Source organism: Protopterus annectens, chromosome 9.part0, assembly GCF_019279795.1.
Source record: "Protopterus annectens isolate FY-2018-M chromosome 9.part0, PAN1.0, whole genome shotgun sequence".
Taxonomy (NCBI): Eukaryota; Metazoa; Chordata; order Ceratodontiformes; family Protopteridae; genus Protopterus; species Protopterus annectens.
The window spans coordinates 265,682,278-265,702,916 of NC_056743.1; the positions used below are offsets into that span (position 1 = coordinate 265,682,278).

The window sequence follows — 20,639 nt, forward strand, 5'->3', positions numbered from 1 at the left end:
GCTCTTTTGGTGGGTTATCACTACCTCATTTTCCACAGGGGCAGAGTTTTCTTGAAAAATAATGCAAAGTTTATGCCTAGGGTGGTATCAGAGTTGGCTTTCAGCCAAACTGTCCACCTCCCTGTTTTCTTTACTGAACCTAAAAATGAGAAATGATACTCCATACTACCTGGGCAGAACTAAATCTTTTAGATTTTTCAGATCTGTTCATTTCTTGTGAAGGCAAGAAGGGACAACCTTTGTCAAAGCAGACTATTTCCAAATGGTTGTGTAAGGCTTTTACCTTTTGTACTCTATCCTGCATGGAATAGTTTTGCTGTGGTAAGGCCCGTTGTATTAGGCCTTGGCTTCATCTATGGCTTTTTGGAAAGGGTTGGCTTATAGAAGTATTCTAGAAGCAGTAACCTGGTCCTCTGTGCATACCTTTACAACAAACTTAGAAGTATGATTCCTTCTCTAGGTCTAGATCAGCCTTTGCTTTAGGGGCTCCTGAATTATTTTCCTTCCACCTCACCAAAGTTTTAAGCTATGGCAGTAATCAATGTTAAGGACATATAGTTGTACAAGTAAGCTTTACCATAACAGTAGATGTTTGAAGGATCAGTACAGTAGTAACTCCCACCCTCCATTACCCTTGTTTCTTAGGGCTGCCACCTTTTCAAATGCCCAAAGTGGGACTTTTTTGGTACAAACGTCAGATTTTGCAGGCCAAAACATACCTACAACCAATACAAATGACAGAACTTTGCTTTTTTGCCTACATAAGCTAATTCTTGTAGTGTTTTAGTTGCTTATTCTGTTTCTTGCGACATTTAGGTGTTTTAGATACAGAATAACAGTTTTATGCAACTGTTACATAAAATATAGGAAATAATTTTGCCGTAAAGTCTCAGGACATTTGCCATTTGTATAATTTTTTGCAGGACACAACTTCCCAAAGAGGGACTATCCTCACAAAGTGGGACAGGTGTACCCTGTTTCTTGGTGTTATTGCAAGGTGTGGACACTATTTTTTTGTCATTCCTAACATTGTCCTTTCAGGGCTCTGCCTGACTGTCTCTGTTGGCATGAAAGCTGTGAAGGGTGTTGCACACCAAACCGGTCTTTTTAGTCAGCTAAGCTCAAGCTGACTGAAGGCTTGGGTGAAAGGAAGGTCCCCCGAAGCTTTGGGAGATGGCTGTCTATCTCCTTGCAGGATATAACCCATATAGCTTAAGATACTGCAGCAGTGATCATTCAATCATCTACTGTTATTGTACGTTTTATGTACATAACTGTACTTTGCTACTTGACTAATGGGAAGAAGCTAAGACATATTAGATCTGACATGAACAGATGCACAGTAGCTATTGTAGCCTTCTTCAGAGAGATGAATACCAAGTCCTAGGAGCTGCAGTTTTGTCCTCTGGCCACACCACTTAAATCTAGATATATCTGAGGCTAGGACTGGTTTTGCTATGGTTATCGCTGCAACTAACACTTCCAATTCCCAAAATCTGTGAACTGTGGGAGTCATCCAGCTAGTCTGCACTAATTTCATAAGTAATTCACAGACAGTGAATGTTGTACAGTCATCTAAGAAAAGTGAACAAGTGGCTCACAATTGTAATACAGCCCCCCCCCCCTCCATTGTTGTATCTTGGCTGAAATGGAGTGCCTCTTAGTCATTTCAACTCTTCCACTCCCAGACAGCCACAGCTACCACTTTCACAGTGCCTCCAGTCTGGATGGACATGAGGGAGTTCAGGTATCTAGGGTCTTGAATCATCAATTATCTATGCCCCATCCGTGGATAATGTTTTAGAATGTCCTGCCTCTGGATAGGACTGTGCCTTGCAACCAGTGTGGAAGCCCCCTTGCTGATTGCCCTTGGACAAAAAAGAGCTAAAGGTAGAGCAAGTGGATGCCTACTCTATACTTGGGAATGCAGAGAGATTGATATCTGTCTGGTTGGGAGAAGCATGACAAACTGGATTTTGGGCTAGACAGATCTGCAACAGATTTCCCAGCCATCTGTACCATTGTAACAGTGCTCCATGTACTGTTGTGTTCAGTTGCATAATTATGCAGTTATATTACTTGCTGATTCTAATGCTGGATTTAAAAATGAGCAAGAAGCTGAGGAGTTAAACTTGTTTGTAGGACGACTTCTCTACAGGGTTAGTAAGTAAATATAATTTTAGCCAAACATTAGAGATAATGAAAAGGTATATAATCTTTCCTGTTTTGAGGCATTGACTGCTTTGATGCAGACCCCCCAGCTATTTAAACAAGTTACTTTTGCTAGATTAGTTAATATTTTCAAGCTGTCATAATGAAGAATGATCTGTGAAGATGAGACATCCACCCCAATATTTTTGATCAGTTTTTGGATATTTTTCTTTTCAGTTCCCATCATTTATTCATACTCAGAAGAGGAACCCACAGACTAATTTAAAAGATCCAGACATGATGTGGGATTTCTGGACCCTTCGTCCTGAGTGTTTACATCAGGTGAGAGCACTGACTGCATGGTTTATATTTCTGCTTTACTCAATACTCGTAGCATTTTGTTAATGCTTGTAAAATAATGCACAGTGTCCGTACCAGAGTCTTGCAACAACTTGTAATTTTTTATTGCTCATCTTGATACTTCAGTTCACTGAAGTCTTATTTTAGCAAACTCCTGCTAGGAGGCGAATGTGAAAGGAAGTGAAGGAGCTGAGTTGACTTGCTTTTCCTGATATTTAAGACTTCTTAGAAATAGACCTTCAACCACTTCTGCAAGGAAGCCCAAAAGCAGTTTGTGTTTTCATTCTTGTGCTTTAAACCGTACTACTCAAAAGTGGTCGTAGGAAACTGAGGCTAGAAGTATACTTGCTGTTGTATGACATTGGCCTTATGTTTTTTGGGGGTGGTGTTTATACATCCTTTACATAGCTGTCAGGGCTATAAATTATTAGACCGCTGTGGTAAATACCATGTAGATATTAAGCAAATTCAGGATTTTGACAGACATGAGGTCACAAAGGAGAATACTGTCTAAACTTCTTTTGCCTTCCGTTCCACAATGTCTATTTGAATGCTGCTACTTACCAACTGCTTCTAGTTTACTACTACTCCTTTCTCTCCAGAAATGTCACTAATTTTCCAGAATGACTGCAGCATCATTGACTAACTGCTCATAAAGCAGGCATACATTACTGCCTTCATGTCATTGTAAAATGCTTGGTCAGTTTACAACCCCGTTTAGTCTCCCTGCTTCACTCATCTATGTAGCTTCCTCTTAGCCTGCTTTCTTGCTGTGTATATTTGTCATTTTTTTTCCTCACACAGGAATCCACAGGTTAAGAAACAGTCTGTTACTTGTGCCATCTGCACTTATATTTTCCCACTTACACTTTCTGTTTTGTCAAATTTGAGTGCCGTTTGGCTGATTTACTTATGTAGCCGTTGTCTTTCATCAGTAATACATGTATAAAATCTGTATCTATCTACATGTATATGCATCTATAGATGTACAAGTCTGGCTTCTACTCCTACCAGTCACCACCAGTATTTCTAGATGTATAGTTTTTTACTGTCCTTGTGTCTGTTCACATAACAGACTGTATATGAATAAAATGTGTGTACCCAAAACATGTCCTGTAACTGATGAGGTAATCTCTTGTAACAATCGATTTTGCTCTTCTGCTCAGTTGCCGTGTTTCTTTTATGTCCTGTTTTTGTTCCCCCTCTAAAGTTAGTGTTCGTGTCTGTTTATTTGCTTCTCCTTTTGCTTCACTAAGTCACTTTTGTCTCCCTCTTGCTGCACTCTGTGGGGTTGTATATGAACAGTTTGTAGTATGGCCAGTGCATCTGCACTGTACACTGAAATAAAACCAGGGCCGATACCTTAATTAGTTGCCAGTGTTTAAATAGTAAGGTCCTATCGAAGTATACATCTTCCAAACAAACATTTTCTTGTAGAAAATATTTTGTACCATTAAAGTTAAACTAAAAGTATTTACTTAATAAGTAACTGTTTAGCAACTGGGTAGGTGGACTGGTCCAGAAATACTTTTCAATAGTGGCCTGGGCTCAGACCGTAAACAATGCAAACAAACTCAGTTTACATTGTTGCAAGACTTCAGAATGTTGGTACATGATTATCCTGCAGCTTTTATAAAGTAGAATGTTTAAAATGTATACATTTCTAGTAAAGTAATGGGTTTACATTAGTTTTCCAACTGAGTTTCGTTGTAGTTTGGTTATTGCTTTTTAAAAGTTTAAAATTGAATTTCCTGGCCAGGGGTGGGGGACCTAAAATGGATGAGTAAAAAATAGATTTGGAGACTGGTACATGGGGACAAATAAGAGTGCCAGAATTGGAGTAAAATGGCAAAAGAAAACCAATAAGAAACTGTAAATGGCTTAATTTTAATAATGCTTAAAGCTTTTATCCATAATCCCTAAATCCTTTACAAACCATTTCCTTGAAGTGCTCAGAATGGGGAATTCTTAAACTTGCTAAGAGTAACTCAATACCTTGTCTCAGATGGTAGTTTATTCAAGAGAGATGGGCCTGCTTTTTTACCAGTGACTTGTTTTAAATGGGGGACAGTTGAGTGATTTTTCCCAACACAACTTCATGAGCAGGAATATTCTCCAATTGTGAGTCCTTTTCAGCTGGAGGCATTGGCTGTCATTTAGAATGGCACATAGGAGATAAGTGGACATTTCAGTAATGGGTAGCCAATTTAGGTAATTTAGAAGCTTGTGGTGGTGTAGCCTAGGCATCAGCATGTAGGACAGATCTGGCAGTTTTATTCTCATTGACTTGGTCTTTTTGAGTGTTCTAACAGAGTGTAAAGAAGGTACAAGGAAATTATATTGTAGTTTAGAACAAAGAACATTCTTGGACAGTGCTTTTGTGGGCACTAGGAGACAGTAGATAGACTTGGGTGAGAGAGGACTTTACAGCTAACACTAATCATTGAATAAACCTTAATTGCAAGCTGTCTCCTAATAAGCCATTTCAGGCTTTTTGGTGATTGGTAATCCGTAGGAGGGCTAAGAAGTGTCCCTATGCTCCTTATCACATCAGGATAAAAACAGAAACACCATTCCTAAACTGATTCCTGAGGAGCAACCCCTAGGTATCCATTGATTGGTTGCCTAATTTCAGGTGTTACACGTTTTAAAAGTAAGATGGAGAATCTTGTAAGGGACCTTCTGTCCTCACGATATCACTGTCACTTGACTCCCCAAATTGTGTTGCCCTGAAGAGTTGAGGGCCCTTAGTTCTGCTGTTTGAGGAAAGCGCAAATTCACTGATATTTATTGATCTTATTTGAGCTTCCTTGATGTAGTTAAACTGTTAACAGTCCTAACCAACTTTCAGAGCTCCTGAATGTAGTGATGCTTTATGTGGTGTCTAACCATTCTGTTTTGGTCCCTGATGCCTCACCATTTCCCATAGCATTCCATATTCTCTATCTTGAGGGAAAAACTGGAAGGCAGTTTTCATGGGGTGAAATCTTCCATTGCGTAGTTTAACCAAAGCTGATATTGCAAGAGAACACATTCCCACCAGCCAACCAGTACTTTGACCCCTTCTCCTTTCACATGTGTATAGCTGCTGCTTCTCCAGGTATTCCTTTGGTAAGTTAAAACTGCATGTAGTCTGTCGTGCTGTCCTCCAAAAATGCCAAACAGCTTTAGGGTACAGTCTCTCCCCAAAACACAAATTCTCACTCTGATATTGCCTTCTGGTTGGAGAGAAATTGCTGTAAACCATGCAGAACAATGCAGCTGTGCAGCCATCCCATCTGCCTTGCAGCGGACTGTGGGACCATAACAACTTAATTTAAACTTTTAGCACCATTCCCATCTACTTTCTCCCATACTGTTTTACACTAGAGTCACACCCCTCCCTAACACCTATCTGTTCTACATTTTCCTCTACTTTTCCCAAGTAAACCCTTCACTACTTATTGTAACTACATTCTCATACTCTAGCCTTCCCCTATATTCCTTGCATTCCAAAGAAGATACTAGGACCAACTTGAACTCTTTTTTAACAGAGGATAGGTAGGAAGTATTTTGTATTAGCCTTCAGACTTCACCACTAAATATCCTACTGTCCAACTTTTTTTCTTGATCTCCACTTCCTCACTACCTGATAACAATAAACATCTGTTTACTTAATCATGCTATTCCTCAGCTTAGCCTCTCTTCTCCTTGGCCATCTGTGATCCTACCATGACTCTAATAGCTCTCGACATCTCTCCAACTCTGTTCCAACCACCTATTTGAACATTCTGCCTACACTCCACATATTGCACCAAACCTATTTATTGACTCCTTTCACCTTTACTCTAAGTATGGACTGATTAACTTAATTTCAACTCAAACCAAAAAATATTTAAGTGGAAAAATACTCCAAAAAATCAAATATTACTTCCCCAATAAACAAAAATCCTTCTAGGTGGAGATATTTACCCTAATCTTGGCGCTGCCTATCACAGTAAACATCAAGACCATACTGTTCCACACACAGCTCTAACCCTACAGTGGTCAACTCCCAACCCTCGTAATCTAACTTTTTCTGCCATAAATATTGGAAGCATAAGAAATAAAGTTGCTGAACTATATGCCTGGATTACCCAACATCAGCCTAATATTCTCGCTGTAGTTAAACCTAGCATAAAAGACACTGAAATTGCACCTCTCGGCTGTAATATTCATAATGCATAATGACTGTATAAAGAGGAAATGTGGTGGTATTGTTTTAATATTTCCTAACAGCTATCACATCCCCCTCCCAACAAACTAATGCCAAAATTTATTTCCGCAACGCTTATTACTTTCTCAAAATTAAACAATTATAAACATGTATGCATTACTGTTCTTTAAATCCCTCCTGACAACAATACAGCTGTATTGGAAGATATCCAACATTGGATAACCTTCCCAGTTCCACACAAAGCAATACTACTAGGTGATATGAATGTCATTTGGCCAGACATAAACTGCAAATCCCCTACATCTAGCATGAACTTTATTTCACCCAACTAATTAGCCCCACAAATTATAGCAAGACATCAAATTTCCCTATTAGACTGAATCCTGGTGTTAGACCTTGGCACAGGTGCAATGTCTGAATGTCAGTGATCATCTCCCAATCTATACAACCAGACATCTCACACATCCACTTAAACAGCATTTTTATAAAACAAAACACAACCTTTCTAAGTTATTACAGCAGTGTGTACCTCCAGGCATTTTTACAGTTACCTTCTACTAACACTCTAGGCATCATGTTGCTTGTTCATATGTGCATTAATTCCAAAACTATGCTACATACAAGGCATCAAAGTATACATGTCAAACACAATTGTATTGATCTTGACCTCTGAGCTAAAAGGCATAGTGAATATTATTTGTGTACAATTTGTACTGCAATTTATTTTCTCTAAATATCTCAACATTTAGGTAGAACAGACAACTGCATAGCCTCGTTTGAAAGCTCAGAACTTTATGAAGAAAATCCTTCTGGCAGTGTGTCTTGCTTAAATGGTTACTGAGATCATACGCTCTTTATACACAGCTTACATTATAAAATATTCACTCCCTTTAAACTGGATTTTATAAGCCAAAATAAAGTATCAAATTGAGTGAATGCCACGTGTATAAATATTAATTTACCCTGAATAGTTTGCCATTTAAGTTTTCTAGTAATTATGGTTCCAGAGATGTGAATATTTGTTTGAAATGTAAGGTGATAAATTCATTTTTTTCAAAAGTCTCAAGCCATATCTACTGGGCGTTAAGAACACACACAGAAAAGCTGTACTGGAGGGAATATTCATTACTCCATATCCTGGTAACTAACTTCCTAATATTCCTCTGACTGGAACTGCCTAACTTTCCTCCCCTTAGATGATGCTGTAAATGAATTCAGTACAGTTTTCCTGAATATCCTAAATAGCCTTGCACCTCCTTAGAAGGAATAGACTTCTTTTGGCTGTTAGGGGTCACCACAGCGGATCACCTTGTCCGCTCATGACTGGCAGTGGAGTTTTTACGGTGTTGAGTTGCCAGCCCAGGGCCCAACCTTCCACAGAAGGGACACGCATGCATGCACTCACTAGGGCCGATTTAGTGTGCAATCCACCTACAAGCATGTCTTTGGGATGTGTGAGGAAACCGAAGCACCCGTAGGAAACTCAACCGACCACAGGGAGGACAAGCAGACTCTGCACAGAAGGCACCCCAGCCGAGGATCGAACTGGAGAACCTCTTGCTGTGAGGTGGAAACGCTAACCGCTGCACCACCGGGGCCACCCTCCTAGAAGGAAGAGACTAAACACAAATACAGTTTGGCTCTCCAAAAATATTGGAATGCTAATGCAGGATGGAAAAAAAGCATAGAAAGGATGCCAAAAGTATAAAATACCTCAACATCATAAACTTGCGAATGCTTCTTAATCATACTAAACAGCAAATTAATGAAGACAAAAGCTGTACTAACTTTCAGAATAGTAGTAAACACAACCCTAAAAAATTCTGGACAACCTTGCATCCCGGCCAAATATTCAAACCTAACCCCTCCTGATTTCTCACTTTAAACCACAACACATTTAAATGTTTATTTCATAGTTAGCGTAGTATCTCTAACCAAGGATTCCCCAACATATATTCCTAACACTGCCTAACAGCCACATCACCAGATTAAGTTTCACTTTCAAAGTTGTCCCCATGTCCTGTATAAAACTATTCTTAAACTCAAACCATGCTCTACATCAGCTGATGAACTTCCAAGCGAGTCCTTTTAAAATAACAGCCAATAGCATTGCCTATCCTGTCTCAATCCTTATAAATAGGTCAATCCAGGAATCCCATGTTCCTGTCTGGAAAGTCTCCCATCATCCCTGTGCACAAAAGAGGAAATTCAACAGACTGTACTAAATTTAGACCTATAGCAGTCTTATTCTCTCTCTCCAAAAAGCTTAGTTTAGCAATCGTTGTTGAATAGTTTATTTCCTGCAGGAAGAACAAATATCCCCCCTACAACATGGCTTCGGTCCTTCCCATAGTACTAGCACTGCAGTTCTAACCTACGGAATTCTACAAAAAAATATATACTTTTTTTCCCCAAATCTCTCTCTCATGAAAAACACAAAAGATATACTTTTTTCCCCAAATCTCCCTCTCATGAAAAACAAAATTTAAAGTCCTCTGTCTTGATAATACAACCAAATCACTTCTCCTAGCAAATTATTAGGGATGATGATAATCTTAAGTCCAATCTGTCTGTCTAGGCATTGAACACCACTATAAATCCTGCTTCATCTGTCATTCATTCCAGAAACATTATGGTCAAGGCTATCTACACTTAATACCTTCCTCGTGACCCAGCATCTGAAATGCTTGGCCCTCTCCACCATCTCAGAAGGTCCGAACATTAGTCTCCTGACTAAAAAAAAAAAAAAAACTTGAAACCTAGAGGGGATTCTCCTCTGATTCTTGGAATCAGACGTACCTACTGAGCTGGTCAAACCCATGGAATGCCAAGTCTTCTCATGATTGATCCACCTACCATGACACTGCTTGAGGCTAGTAAGCCTCCTGAAGCATACCAGATGGACTGAGTTCTCCAAATGGTGACTCAGTTCTGAGGGCCTTAAAGGAATCCCTTAAATCCTTTACTGGGAAGAGATTATTGGTTCGCTGATGTGGGATTTTGAGCCTTGAAACATTTCTAAGCTGATTCAGTTGAACATTACCCCTAAAATGAAAAAGCAGAAATTAAACACACAACATCTGCTCCTGTGTCCAGGGATTAAGAATGGATTGATTTTTCTCTGGGGTCATTCAAGGCAATCCTGTCATCAAGCTACCTTCCTTTGACTTCTCAGGCCACACCACACAGCCGTTGGATTCTTCATCTGAGGAACCTAACAGGGACTTGGAGCTTTCTCAACTATTTGTCATAATGCTCTTGGAGCTTTCTCAACTATTTGTCATACATGCTCTCTAACAGATTTCCTCAGATGTGGGAGACTCACTTTCTCCAGTCTCGCCTTTAGAAGAAGCCTCCTTTGGAGAAACCTCACAAAGCATCCTGAAACATTTTGAATAGCAGGTCCATACAGGTCTCTGAGGTGCAAAAAGGATACTACAACTCAGATTGGCACTCCTGTTGCTCCTCCATTTCTAGATGCTTACCGGGATGCCTTTTTAGGTCCGTTCTTCAGCACCATCTTTTCAGCCTCCTGCTTCAAATAGGCCAGATAGATTAGAGAGTTCCTGATGACTCAAGTAAATCTACAAAAACCCTGCTTTAGACCCAGCTGCTGTTTCCCTAGCCTCAGACTAGCCTTTCAGGTTGTTCCATGGCACTAATGGTCTCCTAATGACAAGGACAGTCAAGCAATGGACGGAGTAAAAGTGCATACTACAAAAAAGTAAATCTGGACTAAAATGAAAGGCACCACAGGAAACTCCTGGATAATTTTCAAACTGACTCCTTTATTGAATTAACACCACAGCAAGGGAAAAAAAGCGTTTTCGTCAGTGTCCCTCAAACTTCAGATATCTGAAGAAGTCTGAGGGACACTGACATAAAAGCTTGATCTGAAGTAGGCACTTCATTTGTCAGCAACCTTTGGGATACGGATCCGATCTCGGATCAGAGCCGGCAACCTCTACCACAGCATAGATCTGAGCTCCTAGCTCCTCCCTTTACCCATAATCCCCTGCCAACCCTGACTGACCTCAGATCTAGTTTGCCGCGCTACAAGCTGGATTTCGAGCTCCAGCTACTGAGTGAAGTTTTGTGAGAAATTGATGTTCTTCGTTCCCCATTGCTGCAGTCCTTACTATTGGGTAGTCCGCTGTCCAGTCGGCCCGAATACCAGAGGTGGGATGGGCGTCGGTCAGGGCGCGATAGACCGCCAGCACGCCAGCGGGCACTATGCGCATGCAGACGGCGTCATATCAGTCTTTTTTCTTCATGGTCCAGCTCCGATGCAGAAGCAGTTTTGTGCAGGTTGGCGTGGCGTCGGAAATATTCGGAGTTTCATCAGACAGACCTGGCTGTGTAAAGTTTGGGGTTGGAATTTTGTTTTTTTTCTTGCCAGTATTTAACCCGGGATGTGAGAAAAAGTGAATAACTGTATTTCTTGTGAAACAGATCATACCTAGTCATTACCTACATACCTAACTTTTGGTTGTTTGCTGCCTGCGAGCTGACGTTTGTGGCTGCGCAACTGCAAACTAATAACAAACGCAGTTAGATTAAGAAAGCCAGTGTGCCAGGTTAGTGTTTGGGGCGTGTTTTACCGGAATGCAATGTTATGATGAGCGCCCGCTTCTCCAAATTAGCAAGAAGGACAAACAAAGAACAAAACAAGCCTGACCTAGAAGTCCGGACGTCGCCTGAGTTAGTGTCGGTTCTTTAGAAACAATAGGCAGAGTTTTTTTAGGAGGAGTTTACTGCAGAGAGGCAGACTTTTACTGTTGTGAGGTGCCTTTCAGGTAGGTAGGCCAGGCTGCTGGGGCTTCTCAGGTTTCTTCCCTTCCTCCCCCTTTAGTTAGGAGCCTCTCTTCCAAGTGCAGCCAAGTTTTGGCAGAGTTCCAGCTTCTCCAGGGGGTTCTGGGGCTTCTCCTAGCACTTCAGTTCTGAATGTGAAGAAAATGACAGAAAATTAGCAGAAGATATGAGGTTCTATTGATTATAGAGGAGTTATACCTCCTGATGAAAGTTTGAGGGTGTAACAGAGTTTCTAGAGGAGAGACAGTAGAGTCTCAAGAGCTGAGTCTTCTCTTGAGTGAGATATTTCTGAGGATCCTCCCACTCCTACAGCTTCTTCTCCTCCTGATCCACTCCCTTTCACTGACCCTCTGGAGAATCTTTTTAATTTTCCAGGCATCTGCATTCTAGGGAATTTTGTTTAAAATTAAGGCTCGGCTTATTACTCTAACTCTTGAGATTCTTAGGTATTCTTGTTTTACCCAGCCTTAGCAGCCAGCCCTGCTCCCTGTGTGGACTGTGTGGTTTGCAGCCCTTTGCCTGTTAAACCCCTAAGTAGTGCTCTTTGCCTCCTGCTCCTGTTAAAACCCGATAGGAGTCCTGAGCCCAGACCTTATTTGTTTAAGAGTTAGTAGGTCCTGCCTACCCAGAAACTAAAAACTGTGGTTGAAAATCACTGTGAGATTAAAAAAAGTGGTACACTGATAAAGATAGCTTCTACTTGCTAGGGTGGGAATCTTCCACCTTCTTCTTCCAAAAGATCTAATTACAAGCGTTCATCTCTACAGTTGAAAACCAAGTTTATCTGCTTTCACAAGGTATTGAGATAAAGAGTTGCTGGTGATCTAGTGGCGGAAGGCTGGAGTGGAGTGGTTGGGTTGGTGTGTTATGCTGAACAGGTACAGCTCTGAACAATTCATGTGGTTACATTCATGTACAGGGTTCCTGAGGGGTGGCTCACTGATTCCTGTTCTTGAGGCATGCCAAGTGTTGGATGGGGTGGCTGAGCATTCTATTGATGTTTTGTTTTGGATGAGCCTTTACAGTTTGAGAAGAAAATTGAGGACAAAGCTAAGTCTGTTGCAAAATGTGATTTAAGTTTTTTTGACAAACTGTTAAAGATTAAAAGAAGGTGGCTAAGTGAAGGTTGACAATCTAGCCTAGTAAGGAAGTTGCTAAGGGGGCCTGCTAAGGGGTAGGGGGCAGGTTAAGGTGTCTATGGTGAGTCTAGGGGTAGACAGTCTGGTTTTGGGCTCTAGGGGTGAGGAGGGTCCCATTTAGGCCTCTGCCAATGACCTGCCTTTTCAGCTGCTGGTAATTCTCGGGAAATGACCCTTTTTTGTAAAGAGACCCAATGACCTTTCAAAGAAACTTGGGATTTAATTACTCAAAGACTGAGGGCCTTTGGAGAGTTTTCTCTTTTTTTACAGAAGTTTGTTGAATATCACCAGCACGATTTCCAGGTTTAAGTTCATACTCCATAGCAATCAGGAAAGTTAAAGGTGTTGGGCCCTTCCTTTCAGTTAGACCCAGGCGTTCCTCAGATTCCTTTCTCAGAAAGCTCAGAGACAAAGATCTCAGTTACTCCAGACCACAGAAGGGGCCCCAGATCCTATTTCGCTTTTCCTTCCTATTTCATCAATGTTTTTGAACACCCCCCCAGTTTTTATCTATACTTACTACAACACTTTTACCTCTCCAAAAAGCACTTATTTGGACATTCCCAAGTCCAAGATGTTGGCGTTACACTGGATTTTACCTCTGCTACGAGCAAGGAAGTTACCTCATAAACCTTAGATCTCAGAAGCCTCTCCATACTTTGCTGTGATTATAATTATCAGGATTATCCATCCTATCTAGCTGTTCTGGCTCACAATCTATTCTTCCATTAGCCTCACTCTGCCGATGATTTGACTTGGACCTCTGAGGAATTCTGATCAAGGGAAAGCAAATCTATGCCTACTTCTGGCTCGATAGGAATGCCCCCACTATCCTAGATATGTTATAGCAATGCTTCTAAAGTAGAGACAAGTCAAGACTCGAAATAAAGTCAGTCTAGTGAGAATACAGACTAAAAGAGCCCTGGCAAAATAACCTAATACACAACAGCCGCCAGATAGCCTCATCTTCCCGGACATGTGCTTTTCTATCCGTACTTCCCCATCCACAGCCACTTGGGCCCACAGTGCTGAGGATCACTTTGACAAAAGAGTCTATCACTTTGTTCCTTGGCATCTGAGGGTGGTGCTTCCCAATGCACAATGCTCTATGAGGCAACCTTCTTTTATTGTGGGATGTGGCATCTTGTCACCTGGTGCTTTGGACACTGTCATTCCAAATAATACCTTGCCAATCAAAGAATAACAGTGGACTCTTCAAAAGATACATTGAAACAAGGACATTCACGTGGGAGCTCATCTAAAATCCAGGGGATACAAGACAAGTGGCCTGCCAGACTACAACATCTACATCTGCCATTGACAGTGACCTTAGCAGTCCTGGCCTGCCTTTGTACAGCATCTACAAGTTCTTTGCTAGGGAGCAGGGCTACATGTTAACATTAATGGCTTTCAAGGTGGGTACATTTCCAGGAGCATGGTGTTGATCAACTCTATGCAGGCAAGCAATGATTTTATGGGAGACTGCGCTTAAGCTAAACTAACTCTTCAGGCAAAGGTTTCTCTGAGGGCAGCACAGAACTAGCAGATGTGTTAAGTTAACAAATCATGTCATGTATCCCCATGGAAATTGAATCTCTTCATATTTTTTTCAAATTGAGTGTGATGGGGGGGAACTCCAGACATAGATCTTAAGCTATCCACTAAACCCCACTGCCAAGTGCCAAACACAAAGGGTTTCAGGGACAGCTTAAGAGAGTGGATGCTCTGTCTTTCAGTTGGAAATCAGTAATGTGTATGCCTTTCCACCCTCTACTCTTCTCTTCCAAAGGTACTAAGGTCTAGAAGGTCAGACAAGACAGGGATGATTTTGATTCCTAGAGATTGGCCTCAATCACACTCACTACTCCCACTACTGGCAGTGTAGAAGCCTCCATGGCCCCTACCTTACCTCTGATTCCTCATCTGTCATCTCAGCTCTCATCAATGTCTTCAAGCTTCACTTCACTCTCTTCACTCTTCATGTCATACAATTCTGTGTTATGAAACACAGCGGTCAGCTTCTCAAACAAAGTTTTAAATGTGATTATGGAAGCTTATGGACCCTAGATAGGACAGAAGAATGAAGAAAAATTTGGGAAAATTTTTTTTTTTTTTTTTCTGAATTAGAATTGAGTTTGATCATTGTGAGATGTGGCTGAGTTAATTGACAATAGTTTGTCCTTCTCTGGGTTTGTCTTCATGTCCCTCTAATTTCAAAAGATTCATGCTGCAGCAATTTCAGCTTTCTTGAATTGAACCATTTTCAGTTTTCCCTGTTTTCAAAGATTATTAGAGAGGGGCAAAAAATATAAGACGGAAGAGAGCCCTACCCTGAGCTTGGGATCTCAATTTTGTGTTGGAAAAACTGACTACAAACACTTTGAGCCTGCGGCCATGGCTGAATTAACTATCTTGTCATGGAAGACTGCTTTTCTGTTGGCTGCCACTTTTGCAAGAAGGTGGCAGTGAAGCAGGCCCTTACGCAGTTTAGAGAGGCTTATTTCAGTAAGCGATTTGATCATCCATAAGGATATCTAAATCCTTTATTTACCTAGCCTTTATTTGGTCCTATTGGTTTTAAGTCAATTGTTGCAGATTTACATAACTTTTCAAAGATTTTGGGAAAAGAAGATTTTGCACACTTTAAGATGTACACAGGCACAGGACTAATATTTTAGAACAATCTATTAATTATTTTGTTTAGACAGTTTATTTGTTTGTTTTGGCTTTTTTTTTCTTTAGAAACAAACTATTTCTAGGTGGATTGGCTTTTGCATTGCATTTTGTTATTCATCATGGGGCAGGAGATTCCAGCTGGGATTAGGCCTCATATTCCACTAGGGCTGCTGCCACTTCAACAGCATTTCTGGGGTGGCAGCTAAGGATATTTTGGAAGCAGCTACTTGGCGGAGTGCATTGCATCTCTTCATTAATTCTCACCTTCCTGCTCACTCCTAGTAGCTCTAGGGCTGACAGCCGTTTTGCTGTTTTTTGCAATGATATGCCAGCTCCCCCTTCTTTAGCCTTGCCACCTCTCCACTTAACCTCTGCTTTGCAGATTCTACCCAATGGACACAGTACAGTAGATGTTCGAGGATCCCATTGCTGCAGTCCAATCCCTCCTTCCCCCCTCTGTGTGGGTAGGGGTGGGTGTGTGGTGAGGTGACCACATGCTGATATTTTTTTGTATATATTCTTATATATATGTGGTGGTTTTTTTTTGGTAGGTATTTTTTTGCCTTCTTTTTTCTGGGTCTTTGAAAAGGGGGGCAAGAAAGACTGAGGATATGGCGGTCCATGCGCGTTGGTAGTACCCCTGACGTGCTGACGTCAGTCTCCGCGCCCCTGACCGACGGCCACTCTATACTTCTGGTATTGGGCCCGACTGACACAGCCACCGTAAAGGACGAAACAACTCGCAGCAATGGGGTACAAAAATTGTTTTCTATTTCTATCTTTTTCTTCGTGTGAGTGAGAGCGAGTGTTTAGGTACCCCATAGCCCTATATCTCTATCAATTTAATTTAATTTGGTTATTTTTCCTCCCTGCCCTCGCTGGTCGTAGTGTGTGTTTGTGGTGTGTGTGTAGGGGCCTAGTGAGTGTTTCTGTGCTACCATGTCGGAGGCCCCTAAAACCATCTTTTCAAAGTGCACCGAGTGTGGCCATAAGCTTTCACCGGTTGATGGCCACAACCTGTGCGTTAGGTGCCTTGGGGTCGAACACCTCTCCTCTGGATGCGTGATTTGCGTGGCATTCAACCCCATGGCACTTAAGGACCGGAGGTCGAAGCTGATTCTGGCGTCCTTTTGCCCCCGGATTCAGCTCCAGCCTCTGGTGCTTCTGTGGCCGCTACCCAGCCCTTGGTGGCAGCCACCCCTGCCTCCCTCCCTCCGGTCGGGACTCAACCTCTTGCTTCGGCTCCGGAGGAGAGGGAGGCCAGGAAAGCTAAATGGAGAGAGAAGCACCATAAGCGGCGGGCTGAGGACTCCTCGGCCCCGCCATCCAAACGAGCTTCTCCATCCAGAGCTTCTGGATCGCCTCCTCCTCTGCTCCGGGACCCGAGGAGGAGGGGACCTGGTCCCCGTCGAGGTCATCGAGGCGGCACTCTAGGTCTGCCTCGGTGGCCTCTTCGAGGTCCACTTTCTGCATGTCAGATGCAGACATGGACTGGATGATGAGGAGGTTCATCCAGGCCCAGCTGCAGATCGGAGTGCTCTTGCCTCCCCCCCCCCCCTCTGGGGGGGGGGGAGCTCTACCCCATTTTTTGCTCCAGTCTCTCCTTTTTCGACCCGCTTTCCGGGTTCAGAGCATTTGGAGCCGAGCCGCATTGGATCCGGGGGTGGGTCGGAGCCGACAGTACTGGTTACTTCAGCTCCGACTGGTCCCTCGAGCTTGTCAGATCAGACCTCTCTGGAGCCGTGGGCTGAGCTTCGGATCCGAGGGATTCAGTGACTTCGGCTCCATCCTGGTCGGAGCACACGTGTCCTTCGGATCCGATGGTCTCTGCCCCGGGTCCGGTCCCCGCTTCGGATCAGAGTGGGAGTCTACTCTCGGGTCCTATCGAGGGTGGCTCCCCCTCGGCTTTTGCTGTGGTGGAGAGGGCACTGTTGAGTGCATCCGGGTCTCCGGTCCTGGCATCGGCTCCCCCCTGCACTCCCTCTCAGCTGGTTCAGGCTCCCATCACCCGGCCTTCGGGGCAGCCTGCTTCAGCACCTCTGGGTGTTCCTTTGGAACATGTCATTGCTGGTGACTTCCTTGGACAGCCCCCCCCGAGGAGGTTCCTCACAAGGCTAAGTGTAAGAGGAGGCACGTGGACTCCCCCTCCCCCCCAAGTCCCTTACGGAAGATACGGACTTTGATGAAGGGGAAGGCTCCCCAAGGTCACCCCCCCAAGGATGTCTCCTTTGGAGACATCATGGAAATGCTCAGGATTAGGGGAGGATGGTCTGCCCCCAAGGCTTCCTCCGATGAGTCCGTATTCCTAGAGGCGTTTGAAGCAGGGCCATCTACCTCTTGGGTGTCCCCTCCCCCCAACCCCCTGGTGGACCTAATCTCCACCAGGACTTGGAAGAAGCCGGGCACTGTAGAGCCAGTCCCCAAGCACCCAGATAGGATCCTGAGTCCCCCTGCAGAAAGAACCCACTGGTGCAGAGATCCCCTTCATGGATGCCATGTTGGTGGCGGCGGCCACCAAGAGGGAGTTGGCTCAGGAGAGCTCTGCGGTCCACCCACCGAGCAAGGAGTCTCTGGTGATGGACCTCCTTGGGAAGCGGGCCTTCAGTTCAGCAACCTTCTCCATGAGGGCGCTGAACTATATGGCACACGTCATCCGGATGCAGCGAGATCCAATAAGAATATGCTGCCTCCCCCCCACCAGAGTCCATGTCGGAAGGGGACAAGCAGCTGAACTCCTCCTTGAATGTTCACTCTACGTTCCGTTTCTAACACCTCTATGCGGCTCTTGTCTCACGCCATGGAAGGAGCCGCTAGAGCTGGACTGGTAATGAGGCACCAAGCCTGGCTCCGACATTGTGACTTCTCGGAACCCTTTAAGGCGTCATTCGCGAATGCCCCCTTTGATGGTTCTGCACTATTTGGCAAAACCGTTCGCAACACTAGTCCAGAGCGAGAAAGATGGGAAGATGTCTGCAGTCAGAGTCAGCTTCTCTGCTCCCCAGAGGTCCTTTTCTAAGAACCAAAAGGGTCAAAAAGATGTGGTTCCGGAAATCGCATCAGTCCCAGTCTGCTCCGGACAATAAGTCGTCTCGTGGCAGAGGACGACAGGGAGGATGCCGCCCTAGAGGCAGAGGGGGTCCCAGAAATTTTGGGTCCAGAGAACCCTTCTCAGAGAGGCCCACGCAGAACCCCTGAGGGGTTGCCTGGCTGCTCCACTCTGGAGGCAGTCGGGGGGTGTCTTTCGAGGCACCTAGCAATGTGGGAGTTCATAACAGATCGCTGGGTGCTTCGTGTTATATCCAGAGGTTACCAAATTCACTTTATTGTAACCCCTAAAACCAGAAGCCTCCCCAACGTACCACCCCATTAGAGGGAGGCGGCTGCTACAGAAGTTCAGCAGCTTTTACAAAAGAGCCATCCAACCAGTCTCCCCAGATCAGCTCGGATCAGGGTTTTACTCCAGGTTCTTTCTGGTGCCAAAAAAGACTGGGAGCTTGAGGTCCATCCTCTACCTCTCTCTTGAACTTGGCAGTACCCAAAGAAAAGTTCCGGATGGTCATGCTACAGTCTATTCTCCCCCTGTTATAGGAGAACGACTGGATGTGCTCGATAGACCTCAAGGATGTGTACTATCACATTCTTGTGGACAGACGCTCCAAGAGGTTCCTCCGCTTCTGGCTGGGAGTCTGTCTCAGTTCAGGGCCCTTCCGTTCGGTCTCACCTCAGACCCCAGGGTGTTCACCAAGGTCTTGGCGGTTATAGCGTCCCACCTGAGGCTTCAGGAAATTCAGGTCTTTCTGTACCTGCATGACTGGCTCCTCATCGCCCCAACAAGGCATCTGCTCTGTTCAAGCAGGGATTACTTCCTCAATCTTGCTCCAAGCCTAGGGTTGACTGTCAGCATGGCCAAATCCTCTCTGGCTCCTACACAGGTAATAGATTTAATAGGGGCGAGATTGGATTCCAGACTAATGCTTGCTTTCCTGACTCCCATTCGGCTTCGGAACCTGAGGTTGCATGTTCAGGCCATTCTCCAACTTCCTGCTCCACCGGCGGATTTGATCCTGAGGGCTCTGGGGTCCATGGCTGCAGCAATTTCTCTGCTTCCCGTAGCCCGTCTAAATATGAGGGTCCTGCAGTGGATCCTCCAGGTGCAATGGTCCCTGTCTCGCAACCCCTGTCCCATCCCATTCCTCTAAGCAAAGCTTGCAGAGGGTCGCTCGTGTGGTGGCTCCAGTCCCAGAGCCTTCACACGGGACGACCATTCTCTATGCCTCCCCCTGTCTCCACAGTGACCACAGACACCTCTCGCCTGGGGAGGGGGGGGCACTATTCAGGCAGAACGGTCCAAGGCACGTGGAACGACAGAGACCTCCTTGCATATCCGTGTCCTAGAGATGAGGGTGGTGCTTTTGACGTTGCAGGCACTCCACAGCCTTCTTCCCATTGGGACGATTGCAGTACATACAGACAACATGTCAGTTGTATGGTACATCAACAAACAGGGGGTGAACCAGGTCTTATCCTCTTTGTCGCGAGGCCATGAGAGTGTGGGAATGGGCGATATCCACCAACTGCTTTGTCATTGCAATGCACATTCCGGGACGGTCCAACATCCTAGCAGACAGGCTCAGTCGTTCGATTCTGACCCCATACGAATGGTCTCTGAATCCTCTAGTAGCGAAACAAACATTTGCCCAATGGGGGCAACCCTGTTGCGATCTTTTTGCCTCTCCTTCAAATACCAAATGCAACAGTTACTTCGCTCTAATCCCCCCTCAGGGGGGAGTCCCCGAGAGACTCTAGTACATGCTTGGCCTCCCGGTCTCCTTTACGCTTACCCTCCACTGCCCATGATGCTGAAGCTCTTGCAGAAAGCCAGTCGGTTGGGGAGCAAAATGATCCTCATTGCCCCATTCTGACCTCGTCAAATGTGGTTCCTGTACCTGTGGTCTCCTCTGATTCATCCACCCTGGATTCTGGATCCCCTCCCGGATCTCATTACTCAAGTTGCTGTGCCACTGTTTTGTACACCTTAAATTTCAGCTTTAGTGTTTTTTCTCTCACACAATATCCCTTGCACTCTAAACCAGTTGGGTATATCATCTGTGATCTAGCTTTGACCTCTTCATACATACATGCTTTGCTTCTCCTCAACCCCCCCCCCCGATGCGTAGTTGTTGACCTATTATACTGTTTTCCCTTTTCACTTCTGATTTCCCCATTTGCTGCCATGATAGCAGTCTTGTCTATACTCTGATTCATCCCATATGCCTTCAGTTTGCAATCCAGTCCCCTATTGTTTG

The 20,639-nt window shown here is 44.2% G+C and overlaps 1 protein-coding gene across 1 annotated transcript in view; it reads left to right on the forward strand.

Moving 5' to 3' along the window:
- CAT (catalase) overlaps window positions 1-20,639 on the forward strand; it is a gene marked incomplete in the record, with an annotated part of 486,757 nt that overhangs the window by 127,327 nt on the left and 338,791 nt on the right. Inside the window, 1 exon segment of the mRNA XM_044082850.1 lies at window positions 2,389-2,493. Within this exon segment, the coding sequence (XP_043938785.1) occupies window positions 2,389-2,493 (105 nt within the window).